Genomic DNA, 15,857 nt, shown 5'->3' with positions numbered 1-15,857 from the left:
ATAAGTCGCATTTTTTAGCGAAATGTATTTGATAAAACCCAACACCAAGAATAGACATTTGAAAGGCAGTTTAAAATAAATAAAGAATAGTGAACAACAGGCTGAATAAGTGTACGTTATATGACGCATATATAACCAACTGAGAACGTGCCTGGTATGTTAACGTAACATATTATGGTAAGAGTCATTCAAATAACTATGACATATAGAACATACTATACGTTTACCAAACAATCTGTAACTCCTAATCGCTAAATCCCATGAAATCTTATACATCTAGTCTCTTATGTGAATGAGCTAAATAATATTATTTGATATTTTACGGTAATGTGTTAATAATTTCACACAAAGGTCGCTCCTGAGTATAAGTCGCACCCCCGGGCAAACTATGAAAAAAATTGCGACTTATAGTCCGAAAAATACGGTAATAGGATTGTCAAAAGTATGGATCCTTCAGTTTCCAAGTCAAAAAAATAATCGATGGCTGCATTTTTCAGTATCGTCAGTACCGAACACCGTACAACACATTTTTCCTCGAGGAGCCGTGTCAATTCTTTGCACGTGTGCAGAGTCAATGACAAAGAAGAACGCTTTTGGTCTGAATAAAATGAGCCAGTTTCCCATATATTTATTTATTTGTGGAGGCCTGTCACGAATGCGGCTAAGCTGCCCGCTTCAAGTTTACCGTCGGTCATAATCAAATTATAATGGAACGATGGGATTGTAGCATAACATACATCACAACACACCATATCAGAAATGATATGTGAAGTACTCAGCACTTAATCCACTTTGTCGTTATATTTAGCGAGTAGAGGTACATATTAAAAGTGAAAGCGAGGTGTATCATGCGTCATTTAATTGGTAATCAAATACAAGCGGGAAGGAAAGTATTTTCCGTGCAAGTTAGAGAGGAGATCCGCCACCACAAGCCAAGGGAGTATATGCATTATCACGGTGTGCAACCCAAGCATTTTCACTTCATTACTGGATGTGCTAAAAAATATGCATTATAAACATTATTATTTGTTTTATATACCTGAGGGGTCTACGTCATTGCTGTTCTTTTTAGAATGTGAAATAATTGACTATTGTTCATGACAATATTTATAAGCACAGTATTGTTGTTTTGTCTACATACAAGAAGATCCCCTGCTGGCCTTAGTATAGACTGGACTCTGACGTTATTAACCGTATCCACTCGGCATGCATTGCATTGGTCACCTAGGGACTTGAAGGGTGTTACCAACATCTGCGGTTCCTTGTAGGATTTCACGTTGTTCCCATTGAGAATTTTTTCTTGCCCTGATGTGGGACCAAAGTCTAATATGTTGTTGTGGTTTGTGCAGCCCTTTGAGACATTTGTGATTAAGGGCTACAAAAGTAAACTTGAATGATTGTTTCTATAAACTGGGAGGCTGTTGGACCCTCCTATTCTTTTTGGGAAGTATTGATGTATATTACCTCTTTGCAGCTGCTATTGTAATTTTAATTTTATGCAAAAAATTAAAGCACAGTAATCTTAAATACTTAAAATTTTAAACAGTTTTTAATAAAGTAGTGAATTTAAAAGTACAGGGGTTCAGTTATTTTTTTAATGTGGCAACAAACAAGTATCGAGAATCATTGAAATTGGTGGATATCGGTATAGTCTACTGAAATTATGGTATCGTGACAACCCTATAAACTAATAGAAAATATTAATTTTGTACCGAGATGAGACAACAATATCTACTTGGCTTTTTGGTCTGGTTACTAACTACCTTTTAGGTCAGCATAATTGGCTACTGTCTGTGAAGCAATAACATAGCCTAATTGGAATTAAATGACTTCTCTAATAGTCTACAGGAATTTAGCTGAGAATATTTCAGGACCCGGAGCAATACCTTTTCTTTCACCTTCTCATTTCCACAAACTGGAACACTGGGCATGCACACTAAATACATTATCTACAGTTATGTATTACAGACACTTAAACAAAAATGTCAATCAAGCTTACAAACAATAAACGTTTATGCATGCTGTAATAAATATTACTATTTATGCATTTCCTGCACACTTTGAAAGAGTCATTACCTTGTTCAGCACTCCTGGTTGTTGGCCTCTGATGCCTCCCTGGCCTGCACCTGCCTGCTGCTGTAACGTTTCAGCCAACAGGTTGCTGTTGCCCCCCATTCCTTGATTCCCGAAGCCCATCCTTGGAGTACCATTCATCACCTGGTTCCCCAACATGCCTGGTTGCGACTGTCCGTTATTTCCTTTCTGCTGCGCCGCCATCATGGCCCTGTTCATACCGCCCATCATTCCAGCGACGGCATTCTGCTGCATCATGCTTGCCTGCTGCTGAGGAGAGAGGTGCTGCTGCCCCATTATCTGCTGAGGTAACTGGCCAGGGCAAGCCTTCATATTTGCCAAGTGTTGCCCAATAGCAGTGGGCCCTCCTGGGCTCCCCAGGGCCCCTTGGAGCCCCTGTGGGTTGGACGTTGGCGCACCTGAGCGCAGCAGCTCTGACAGCTGTTTATGCTTGGCCACTGCATCCTGGCCTCCACTAATACCTCCAGTCCCTCCTCCTGGACCAAGACCAAATCCCATTCCTACTGGACCTCCACCAGGACCCAGAACCCCAGGGCCTCCCCCCAGCGTGGTGTGCAACTGGTTGAGATCTCCCCCATTGACAAGGCCTGGTTCATTAGTGCTGATGAGCTCATCTGGCAGGTCATGCTCCAAGTCAAACAGTGAGCCAAAATCTGAAATGGAGGAGGTAAACTTTGTTAATTGTACTAAATTGTATTGATGTACAAATACAACAGCATGCTGCAAGACAGTGCACAACATTGCAGGTAAGGGTAAGGTTATACACATTGTGCAAATACACACCCAAAAGTGTCTGCATGCACAGTTAAAATACAACTTGTACAATTAGTTCAACATGTTACCATTTGGAAAATAAACTGGCATGATCACAGAAATATTTCCAAAGCTAGAAGGAGCATAATTTAGTTTGATAGTAAGATAAACAGCAAAAAAACTATTAATATGTCAACAATCAAGATTGGCCACTGTGACCAAAAGTGGCGTTGTTTTATTCTTAAATATGAACCATCCAATTCAAACATTTATAAAACATGTGAATGCTTTCTTGTTGGATCACCACTCCTTTACAATCACTTGTATTTGCATATGCTTTCTTCTGGCTTTTGGAAAGAACTCAATTCAAAAATCACACATGAGGTTTACTTTGTTGACACACTGTAGGATCGATGACAGCTCCTTTCTACAAACTAACTTGAGAAAATCATTTGATAATGCAGTCATTTTGATGGTGCCAGTACCAATATCTGTACTACTAAAAGGACCTGTATGCACTTACAACATGTATAACTTTTGACATATCATTATGTGGCATTAAATACTAATATAATCTAATTTAAAGGGTTGTTCAATCTATAAGTGTTTTCAAAGTAAAAGGAAGAATAATTTGGATAGACATCTTGAACTTTGTTAAAAATAAAATATTTTTCATTTCATTAGGTGAATCATAACCAAACAAACAATTAAAAGAACTCTTGCATTTAGACATCAGTATAGTAAACCATCCATCCATCCCTCCATCTTCTTCCGCTTATCCGAGGCCGGGTTGAGGGGCAGCAGCCTACGCAAGGAAGCCCAGACTTTCCTCTCCCCAGCCACTTCGTCCAGTTCTTCCCGGGGGATCCGAGGCGTTCCCAGGCCAGCCGGGAGACATAGTCTTCTCAACGTGTCCTGAGTCTTCCCCGTTGCCTCCTACCTAGGGAGGCGTTCGGGTGGCATTGGAACCAGATGCCCGAACCACCTCATCTGGCTCCTCTCGATGTGGAGGAGCAGTGGCTTTACTTTGAGCTCCTCCCAGATGGCAGAGCTTCTCACCTTATCTCTAAGGGAGAGCCCCGCCACCCGGCGGAGAAAACTCATTTCGGCCGCTTGTACCCGTGATCTTGTCCTTTCGGTCATGACCCGAAGCTCATCACCATAGGTGAGGATGGGAGTATTGTAAACCCATCCATCCATCCATTTCTACCGCTTATTCCCTTTGGGGTCGCGGGGGGCGCTGGTGCCTATCTCAGCTACAATCGGGCGGAAGGCGGGGTACACCCTGGACAAGTCGCCACCTCATCGCAGGGCCAACACAGATAGAGAGAAAACATTCACACCCACATCCACACACTAGGGCCAATTTAGTGTTGCCAATCAACCTATCCCCAGGTGCATGTCTTTGGAAGTGGGACGAAGCCGGAGTACCAGGTGGGAACCCACGCATTCACGGGGAGGACTTGCAAACTCCACACAGAAAGATCCAGAGCCCGGGATTGAACCCCAGACTACTCAGGATTTTGGTAATGTGAGGCAGACGCACTAACCCCTCTATCACCGTGCTGCCCGGTATAGTAAACCGTGTTACAAAATTAGAACAGGAAGTGAACAAATGTGTTAGAACCGGTAATTGCTATGAATTGAAAAATAAATAAGCTTTGCTTCTTTCTACTCCTTTTCGAACATGTTGTAAAGAGAAATTAAAATATGTAGATTATAAGATGTAACACTTTGTATCTCTACACATGTTAGAAATAAACAAACCATAACCAGTCTGAGCCAGTCCTAACATGAGAGGAACAGTAAAGTACCTTCATCTTTAAATGTACCATACTAAAGTATAATAAATGCGTGTACTGGCGGAACGATTAAGCTATAGAAGATTAGAGTTACAGCTAGGACACGTAAAAAAGGAATGGGCTTAGAATGGAGGAGTGTCTCCTGGCTAACTTGATGTTTGGACATGGCGCTGTCCATACTCCATGCTACCTTGTTTAACGATCAGGCCAGCAGTCTTTATACACCATAACACAAGCCATGACAGTCAAAGTTTACCCACCAGGGCCCGCGGTTAGCTCTGTAAAAAGGCCAATAAAATTGTCGACCAGCTCTGCTTTCGTTATCACTATTAGCGGTTGCCTACAGCCAGGGGACAGCTGGGTTTGTGATGAAGGGGGGGAAAGAGATTTCAAATGTTAGCTCCCTCAAGAGAAGGCCGGGCTGACAGTTTGATGAAGCTTTAGAAGGTGAAAACTTTACCCCAACGAGAGCACGTATTAACTTTAGCTATCGAGCCCTATTTTAAAAGAGCCATTGAGTCAGTCTTCGAAGCTGCTAGCAGGCGAGCTAGCTGGGAGGACTCCCTCCTCACGTCCGAAACACACTCTACTACTAGCGGGCTAACCTTAGCATGCTACGACAAAAACACAACAGAAAATCCCGCGTCTTTTCCCTCTTCCACACACAGCAAATGGGTGGGAAAAGGAGCGAAACTTTACAAACAAGTGTATGCGTGATTTATTCCAACACAAACGTACCGTTTCCGTCGCTGGCAGAGGCGGAAAGTGCCGGAGAGGAGAGCTTAGGCCTCTTGGCTGAAGGCGGGCCAGAGTCCAGAACGTTCTCGGCCATATTTTCCTCGGAATAAAAATATATAAAGTATTCACAATTGAGGGCGTTTTCACGCCGTTAGAAGCTCATTCCGTTTTGTATCCAATATTGCGACTTTTCCCCCTCCTTTAGGGGGATTAAGAGGGGGAAAGTCCCGTGTACGAATGACTCTTTCCCTGGGTTCGCCTCTCGATTTCAGCTTCGGCGTATAATCAACCCCCCTCCTCCTCCCTCCCTCGGCGGATTTTTTCTTCTTTATAAATTTCTGCCAGCCGGAGAAGGAGGAGGAAAGAGTCGGTGGAAGTGAAGAGGTAGTTGCTTCCACGCTAAACTTGCACGGCTTCCTGGGATGTCAATACACCGTCCCCGTGTGTCTCTTCCATGGCCGCATCCGTCATTTCTAGCCTCCTTTCCAGCGGAGTGGGATCGGGTACAAGCGGCTCGTTCGCCTGCCAAGTGATGGTGCTGCTGGTGGCTGAGCCCATGCTGATTTCGACCCCTCCAAATAACAACAATTACCATAAACTGACAAACTTGCATTTTTTTTAAATTTAATAAATTGGATTGGCTTAGCTGCCAAAGAAGATTTTTGGGGCAAAAATTGAATCATGCAAATAATGTTTCCAAACTTTGCTCCAATGTGTGCTAAACTCCTTGAACCAAACACCAACTTTGTCTTAAATAGGTTTCTTAGGCAACACTAAATTGGCCCTAGTGTGTGAATGTGAACATTGTCTGTCTATCTGTGTTGGCCCTGTGTTGAGGTGGAGACTTGTCCTGGGTGTATACCACCTTCCGCCCATGTGCAGCAGAGATAGGCTCCAGCACCCTGCCCCGCGACCCCGAAAGGAACAAGCAGTAGAAAATGGATGGATGACAAACTCGCAATTGTTTTTTTTATTTAATCTAATCAATCGGTTTGGTTTAGCTGCCAAAGTAGATTTTTTGGGGAAAAATTGAATCATACAAATAATGTTTCCAAACTTTGCTCCAATGTGTGCATTTATGATGCAACACAATGTATGCTAAACTCCCTGAACCAAACACCAACTTAGTCTTAAATAGGTAATTGGCAACACTAAATTGGCCCTAGTGTGTGAATGTGAGTGTGAACGTTGTCTGTATCTGTGTTGGCCCTGTATTGAGGTGGCGACTTGTCCAGGGAGTACACCACCTTCCGCCCATGTGCAGCTGAGATAGGCTTCAGCACGTTGCCCCGCCCCGCGACCCCGAAAGGGACAAGCGGTAGTAAATGGACGGATGGATGACAAACTCGCAATTGTTTTTTTAATTTAATCTAATCAATCGGTTTGGTTTAGCTGCCAAAGTAGATTTCTTGGGCAAAAATTGAATCATGCAAATAATGTTTCCAAACTTTGCTCCAATGTGTGCATTTATGATGCAACGCAATGTATGCTAAACTCCCTGAACAAAACCCCAACTTTGTCTTAAATAGGTAATTAATTGGCAACACTAAATGGGCCCTAGTGTGTGAATGTGAGTGTGAATGTTGTCTGTCTATCCGTGTTGACCCCTGTGTTGAGGTGGCGACTTGTCCAGGGTGTACGCCGGCTTCCGCCCATGTGCAGCTGAGAAAGGCTCCAGCATCCCGCCCCATGACCCCGAAAGGGACAAGCAGTAGAAAATGGATGGATGGATGACAAACTCGCAATTGTTTTTTTTTATTTAATCAATCGGTTTGGTTTACCTGCCAAAGTAGATTTTTTGGGCAAAAATTGAATTATGCAAATAATGTTTCCAGACTTTGCTCCAATGTGTGTATTTATGATGCAACGCGATGTATGCTAAACTCCCTGAACCAAACACCAACTTTGTCTTAAATAGATAATTGGCAACACTAAATTGGCCCTAGAGTGTGAATGTGAACATTGTCCGTATCTGTGTTGGCCCTGTAATGAGGTGGCGACTTGTCCAGGGTGTACACCACCTCTTCACAGGGCCAACATAGATAGAGAGACAACATTCACACTCACATTCATATACTAGGGCCAATTTAGTGTTACCAATCAACTTATCCTCAGGTGCATGTTTTTGGAGGTGGGAGGAAGCCGAAATACCCGGAGGGAACCCAGGCAGTCACGGGGAGAACATGCAATCATAAAAAAAAAATGTATAAACTCAAACTGAAACACAAAATCCTAATTTAGTTTTGAAAAGGCAATTTTATAAAATTTAATATACAGTATGTCTAGATCAGCTATGCCAGATTAGGACTCCAAAGCAGAGACTCCCAAAATACATGTTTAATAACAAAAAGAGCCCTCACAAGGAGTGAAAAAAAATAACAAAAGACACACTCAAAAAGAGTTGAGAAGACAAAACGCACTTGGAAGACGTGGAGAAATACACCGCACAGGCATACCGAGACAAAGCCACTAGAAAGTTAAAGGCCTACTGAAAGGATATTTTCTTATTCAAACGGGGATAGCTGGTCCATTATATGTGTCATACTTGATCATTTCGCGATATTGCCATATTTTTGCTGAAAGGATTTAGTTGACAACATCAACGATAAAGCTTGCAACTTTTGGTCGCTAATAAAAAAGCCTTACCTTTACCGGAAGTAGCAGACGATGTGCGTGTGACGTCACTGGTAGTAGGGCTCCTCACATCCTCACATTGTTTATAATCATAGCCTCAAGGAGCAAGAGCTATTCGGACCGAGAAAGCGACAATTTCCCCATTAATTTAAACTCGTCCAAGGTGATGGATCAGACTAAGAGCGATTCAAAAGACTCTTATTAGAAAAGGAACTACTTATAAAATGTGCACTTAATTCTTACTAAACTTATTGTCACCAATATTTGAGCAAATTAATAACTTGCAATTCAGTAATATATATATTTTAAAGGCGATGTATGACATTTTGACCATGAATTGTATTTGTATCCAAATATTGGGATTTTTTTCTTAAGCAAATTTTATTTGTGTAAGCAAATAATCACCTCTGATAAATGATGATTAATCTCAGTTCAAGAATGTGATTAATCTAATTTAAAAAGATTATCACTTCACAAAAAAAAGCATTTGATGTTTGTTGGACTACCAATGTCAATTGGTAGTCCAATATGTGTTTGAAAATCAATAAACAAATAAAAATTACAAATTAAAAATACAAATTACTCATTTGACGCTCCTAATTAATCTCTACGTCAGGGGTGTCCAAACTAAGGCTCGAGACTGCCGGAATCTTCATTGTGAGACATCGCAAGTTTAACAAAAATATTCGCCCGCGGCGTGATTTCGCAGAAATTGAATCCCGTGTGGATCGATTTGATGCCCTCTCGTAGGCGAAGATAGAAACAATGGTCACTGACCATGATCTTAATTTGGAAGAGTGTTGACCACTGTGTTGGATCCATTATGGATTGATCTTTCACAGTATCATGTTCTCATAGTCATCATTGTCACCGACGTCCCACTGGGTGTGAGTTTTCCTTGCCCTTATGTGGGCCTACCGAGGATGTCGTAGTGGTTTGTGCAGCCCTTTGAGACACTAGTGATTTAGGGCTATATAAGTAAACATTGATTGATATGACCCCATCCAAACAACTTTTACCACTCATGGTGTAAAGTAACTATAACCAAAAAAATAAAGTCAACACATGGTCACACATAACCCACATCCTGCTCAGTGAACTTTGTGACATTTCAAAACACTTGTATATAATTTAAAATTACACACATATAAATCTGTTAAGAGTTTATGATGGATGATATCAATCATCAATCAATCAAAGTTTATTTATGTAGCCCTAAATCACAAGTGTCTCAAAGGGCTGCACAAGCCACAACGACATCCGCGGATCAGCGCCCACATAAGGGCAAGGAAGAACTCACAACCCAGTGGGACGTCGATGAGAATGACTATGAGAAACCTTGGAGAGGACCGCAAATGTGGGTAACCCCCCCTCTAGGGGAGACCGAATGCAATGGATGTCAAGTGGGTCTCATAATATTGTGAAAGTCCAGTCCATAGTGGCTATAACATAATAGTGAGAGTCCAGTCCATAGTGGATCTAACATAATAGTGAGAGTCCAGTCCATAGTTGGGCCAGCAAGAGACCATCCAGAGCGGAGACGGGTCAGCAATGTAGAGATGTCCCCAACCGATGCACAGGCGAGCAGTCCACCCTGGGTCCCGATTCTGGACAGCCAGCACTTCATCCATGGCCACCGGACCTGTATAACTGATTACAGTATATTTATCAAACATTTTTAAATGTTTGGTAAATATTCCTCTTTAATTTGATATGAAATTAATATGCAAACTTAAAGCATTGCGAACGCAGATTACATGTAAAAACAGCTGTGTAAATGTAATCACGGATCACTCTGAGACAGCACACATAGTTGAACAAATAATAATAAAAATCAACTGAAGTTATTGTAGTGATTTTGATATCAAGTTTATTTACATTCTTATTTAATTCAATTACACAAATATTTAATATATCTATATAAGTACACATACTTCAGAACTGTATAAATATATAAATACATTGCATATATATTGCATATACATTGTGAGTATGTATATATATATATATATATATATATATATATATATATATATATACACACATACATATATGTATATATATGTGTGTATATATATATATACACACATACATATATGTATATATATGTGTGTGTATATGTATCATATATGTATATGATATTGCAGGTTCGATCCCTGCTTCTGTCATCCTAGTCAATGCCGTTGTGTCCATGGGCAAGACACTTTACCCACCTGCTCCCAGTGCCACCCACACTGGTCTAATTGCAACCTAGATATTGGGTTTCACTATGTAAAGCTCTTTGAGTCACTTGAGGAAAAAGCGCTATATAAATATAATTCACTTCACTTCATATATTAATATACAAACCCGGTTTCCATATGAGTTGGGAAATTGTGTTATATGTAAATATAAACGGAATACATCCATACATCCATTTTCTACCACTTATTCCCTTTGGGGTCGTGGGGGGCGCTGGTGCCTATCTCAGCTACAATTGGGCGGAAGGCGGAGTACACCCTGCAAAAGTCGCCACCTCATCGCAGTAAACGGAATACAATGATTTGCAAATCCTTTTTAACCCATATTCAGTTGAATATGCTACAAAGACAACATATTTGATGTTCAGCCTGATCTTTTTTTTTTTTTTTCAAATAATCGTTAACATTAGATTTGATGCCAGCAACACGTGACAAAGAAGTTCGGAAAGGTGGCAATAAATACTGATAAAGTTGAGGAATGCTCATCAAACACTTACATGGAACATCCCACAGGTGTGCAGGCTAATTGGGAACAGGTGGGTGCCATGATTGGGTATAAAAACAGCTTCCCATAAAATGCTCAGTCTTTCACAAGAAAGGATGGGGCGAGGTACACCCCTTTGTCCACAACTGCGTGAGCAAATAGTCAAACAGTTTAAGAAAAACGTTTCTCAAAGTGCAATTGCAAGAAATTTAGGGATTTCAACATCTCTACGCTGCTTATCCACCTCCGCTTGAGATGGTCTCCTGTGGACGGGACTCTCGCTGCTGTCTTGGATCCGCTCTGAACTGAACTCTCGCGGCTGTGTTGGAGCCACTATGGATTGAACTTTCACAGCATCATGTTAGACCCACTCGACATCCATTGCTTTCGGTCCCCTAGAGGGGGGCGGGGGGGGGGGGGGGGGGGGGGGGGTTGCCCACATCTGAGGTCCTCTCCAAGGTTTCTCATAGTCAGCATTGTCACTGGCGTCCACTGGATGTGAATTCTCCCTGCCCACTGGGTGTTTTCCTTGCCCTTTTGTGGGTTCTTCCGAGGATGTTGTAGTCGTAATGATTTGTGCAGTCCTTTGAGACATTTGTGATTTGGGGCTATATAAATAAACATTGATTGATTGATTGATTGATCTACGGTCCACAATATCATCAAAGGGTTCAGAGAATCTGAACTCCACGTAAGCGGCATGCCCGGAAACCAACATTGAATGACCGTGACCTTCGATCCCTCAGACGGCACTGTATCAAAAACCGACATCAATCTCTAAAGGATATCACCACATGGGCTCAGGAACACTTCAAAAAAACACTGTCACTAAATACAGTTTGTCGCTACATCTGTAAGTGCAAGTTAAAGTTCTACTATGCAAAGCGAAAGCCATTTATCAACAACATTCAGAAACGCCGCCGGCTTCTCTGGGCCCGAGATCATCTAAGATGGACTGATGCAAAGTGGAAAAGTGTTCTGTGGTCTAACAAGTCCACATTTCAAATTGTTTTGGGAAATATTCGACATCGTGTCATCTGAACCAAAGGGGTAGCGAACCATCCAGACTGTTATCGACGCAAAGTTCAAAAGCCAGCATCTGTGATGGTATGGGGATGAATTAGTGCCAAAGACATGGGTAACTTACACATCTGTGAAGGTATCATTAATGCTGAAAGGTACATACATGTACTGCCATCCAAGTACGGCCCTGCTTATTTCAGTAAGACAATGCCAAGCCTCATTCAGCACGTGTTACAACAGCGTGGCTTCGTAAAAAAAAGAGTGTGGGTACTTTCCTGGCCCGACTGCAGTCCAGACCTGTCTCCCATCGAAAATGTGTGGCGCAATATGAAGCGTAAAATACGACAGCGGAGACCCCGGACTGTTGAACAACTGAAGCTCTACATAAAACAAAAATGGGAAAAATTCCACTTTCACAGCTTCAACAATTAGTTTCCTCAGTTCCCAAACATTTATTGAGTGTTGTTAAAAGAAAATGTGATGTAACACAGGGGTGAACATGCTCTTTCCAAATTACTTTGGCACGTGTTGCAGCCATGAAATTCTAAGTTCATTATTATTTGCAAAAAAAAATAAAGTTTATGAGTTTGAACATGAAATAGCTTGTCTTTGTAGTGCATCCAATTGAATATGGGTTGAAAAGGATTTGCAAATATTTGTATGTCGTTTATATTTACATCTAACACAATTTCCCAACTCATATGGAAACAGGGTTTGTAAAATGTACATGTACACATATACAGTATTTGTATAGGTTATACTGTGCATATGTGTGTGTATATATATTGTTACTTTACATGCAATCGGCTTTTGACTCCTGGTCAAATTATTTTAGCTCAATGCACCAATACGTGTTTTGATATGCTCTAATAGAATATTATGATTGACGGTATCGAAAGCAGAGTTAAGATCAAGAAGCAGCAACATAGATGGCGCATCAGAATCCATCGTTAGCAATAGATAATTAATCATTTTTACGAGGGCTTTCTCCTTAGAGTGATTTGCCCTGAAACCGGATTGAAAGGGTTCACAGGGATTGTTAGACACTAAGTGTTTATTTAGTTGCTGTGCAACAATTTTTTTTAGAGGATTTTCTACATAAAGGGAAGGTGGGACACCGGCCGGTAGTTTACCATGAGGTCAGGATAAAGGTTAGGTCTTTTGAGCAGAGGATGAATAACCACTTTTTTGAATGCTAGGGGAACAGTGCCAGAGTAAAGTGATAAGTTTATAATATTTAACACTGATGGACCTAATATTACAAAAAGCTCCTTGATAAGTTTCCCAGGAAGTGGGTCAAGTAAACACGTTGTTTGTTTTATCCCCTTTACACACTGTTGCAATTCCTCCAATGTTATTTCATCAAAAAGAGAGAGACTATTTTGGAGGGCAATATCTGTCGTATATACACGTCGTATTAATATATTAATGAATATTAATAAGGTCCGCTCATCTTTGTCCTCCATTCTCTTTCACTCCTTTGTTTTGTAATCCAAATAATAATTATATTTGTGTATTGTTGCATTTAAAGTGAACGTAATGTTGATAATAGAGGTAACTACTCATCCATATTGTAATGTTTATGTTATTTCTGTTTCACTTGTAGTGCAATAATGTTCATTGTCATTACTGTGTTACTACTGTCTAGTTCAATAATTTGTTTTTCCTTATCATTCGTGGTATCATATTTGTATATATTGTATTTGCTGATGTAGTTGTGTTTTTGTGTTTTTTTTGGGTTAGTCTCTCTCGTTCTTGTCCACCTCTTGTCCCCACACTAACCCCCTCTGTCTCCTTTATTTTCTTCATTCTATTCTCCCCTGCTCCGGTCTACCTGCACCAAACACTAAATACATACAAACATTTGATAAAGTTAAATACTGTACAAAAAAGGCAACAAGAGAAATGTCCCACACTTCTCTTTTGTAAAGTACATCGGTACAGCAGATATGAACAGAACATCCACAGTACATCAACAATATGATTTGCTTGAGTGGCTGGAAAGGACAGATTTATTAAAAAAATAAATAAATAATTACTGAGTGCATCTGAAGTAAACAAGCAATACAGCAACATCTTGGTCATACAAATCACATTGCGAAAAAGAGGGTACTTAAAGGTGTTCCTTGAGGAGCGCCTCAGTGACCTAGTGGTTAGAGTGTCCGCCCTGAGATCCCGGCCGAGTCATACCAAAGACTATAAAAATGGGACCCATTACCTCCCTGCTCGGCACTCAGCATCAAAGGTTGGAATTGGGGGTTAAATCACCAAAAATGATTACCAGGCGTAGCACTGCTGCTGCCCACTGCTCCTCTCACCTCCCAGCGGGTCAACAAGGGGATGTGTCAAATGCCGAGGACAAATTTCACCACATGTAGTGTGCGTGCGACAATCATTGGTACTTTAACTTTAACTTAAATCACTAGTTTGGACCCCAGTGATGTATGTTTGCTAGCAAAGTGTCAATGCAAGGATCTGCCAATGTGTTTACAGTAGCCCAAGTTACTTTTGCAACAGTAACACGTTAGTGTTTATAGGAAGTCACTGCAAACATACAAACCCCGTTTCTATATGAGTTGGGAAATTGTGTTAGATGTACGTTTGTATTTGTCTCCCAAACTTTGAACTCAACCAGAGACCTGTATGTTCCTGAGTGTCATACTTTGTGACAGATCCTGAAGGCTGTGCCTTATCTTTTCCAACTTCACGAAAGACAGAGCATCTCTTATCCACTACTGGTGAGGGACTGATTTGAATTGATCCAACAGCTGAAAGTGAAAGGAAACCCAGAGCTCCGAAACCGGGCAGGGTAGGTCCAAAAGAGGTCAGCTATCCATTGATGAAAACTATTACAAGTTGGATCCAATCCAGGGAAATGTGAGCCAGTTTGCTCTTTAACCAGTGCACTGTGTTTTACTTTGCATTTGCATGACTCTGTGTCTCGCACCAATTAAAGAGAAGTGGACACGTTTCAAACTGACTGCCAGTATCTTCATATAAGTGTATATCCATGTTGAGTGCCGTAGACCATGTTGCATGTAAATAACAAGTCACACAGCGCAGCCAACATGGAGGTTATACATATGGAGGTCATGTTGGCTGGCAGAGGTGTCCAGAGTACTGCACTGTGCAAAATATATTAACATCTTTAAGGCAGGATATCATTATTTATCTCTGTCTTATTCTGCCGTACCACAAGGTGTTAAAATCAAAGGAAAGGTAACAGCGTACAAGTTGTAAAGTTGATTAATGTTTACTTAGATTTTTACACTCACAGTAGTTCAGGCTGTATCCAATAATTTAGGGGCATTACCCATTTTTCAAGTTTTGTCGCCCACTCACGAGAAGCTTTTCTGGAGCCCTCTGTGTCTTTTCTTTCATGGGCTGTTAAGTGTGCATATCTTGCATGCAGCTGGGACATGTTGCATGCAAGATATGTATTGCTTGATGGTTGACCATGGCAGTCTAACTGAACAAAATAGAGAGAAAAATGTATCCAAACATATTTCAAAACTTAATTTTAGAAATAATTACATATAAGGATAGCATAGTTGACTTATTAATGATTATCCAGTTACCAAAAACATAAAAGATAATGGACATTGTGATCCCCTTAAATTTGGGACCCATCCGATACCAAGTACATTGTCGATACCGACATTGCTTATGATCATTGCCTTTAATTAATTGATCATGATGAAATGGGGGGGGCACAGGGCAGGACATTTGAAGCAAATAAAAAATGTTGGGGTGCTGCATGAACACACACACACACACACATATATGTATATACTGTATATATATATATATATATGTATATATATATATATATGTATACTGTATGTATATACATACATATATACTGCGATGAGATGGCGACTTGTCCAGGGTGCACTCCGCCTTCCGTCCGATTGTAGCTGAGATAGGCACCAGCGCCCCCCGCGACCCCAAAGGGAATAAGCGGTAGTAAATGGATGGATGGATATATATACAAGTCGCCACCTCATCACAGGGCCAATACAGATAGACAGACAACATTCACACTCACATTCACACACAAGGGCCAATTTTAGTGTTGCCAATCAACCT

At 41.0% G+C, this 15,857-nt stretch overlaps 1 protein-coding gene across 4 annotated transcripts in view; it reads right to left on the bottom strand.

The window, feature by feature from the left end:
- The window catches only part of ep300a (E1A binding protein p300 a), a 98,220-nt gene extending 92,311 nt beyond the window's left edge, over positions 1-5,909 (bottom strand). For 3 of the 4 annotated variants that reach the window (XM_061908984.1, XM_061908983.1, XM_061908985.1), the window contains exons 1-2: positions 5,388-5,908; positions 2,077-2,747 (exon numbers count right to left, since the gene is read on the bottom strand). In XM_061908984.1, coding sequence (XP_061764968.1) covers positions 2,077-2,747; positions 5,388-5,481 — 765 coding nt within the window. In that variant the 5' untranslated portion in view covers positions 5,482-5,908. Of the gene's footprint in view, positions 1-2,076; positions 2,748-5,387 lie in introns of all 4 variants that reach the window. The other variant, XM_061908982.1, reaches the window with a different exon arrangement.
- Between the last annotated feature and the right edge of the window lie 9,948 nt (positions 5,910-15,857).

This window comes from Nerophis ophidion, linkage group LG08 (genome assembly GCF_033978795.1).
Source record: "Nerophis ophidion isolate RoL-2023_Sa linkage group LG08, RoL_Noph_v1.0, whole genome shotgun sequence".
Classification (NCBI taxonomy): Eukaryota; Metazoa; Chordata; class Actinopteri; order Syngnathiformes; family Syngnathidae; genus Nerophis; species Nerophis ophidion.
This window is presented reverse-complemented; position numbering and strand designations above follow the sequence as displayed.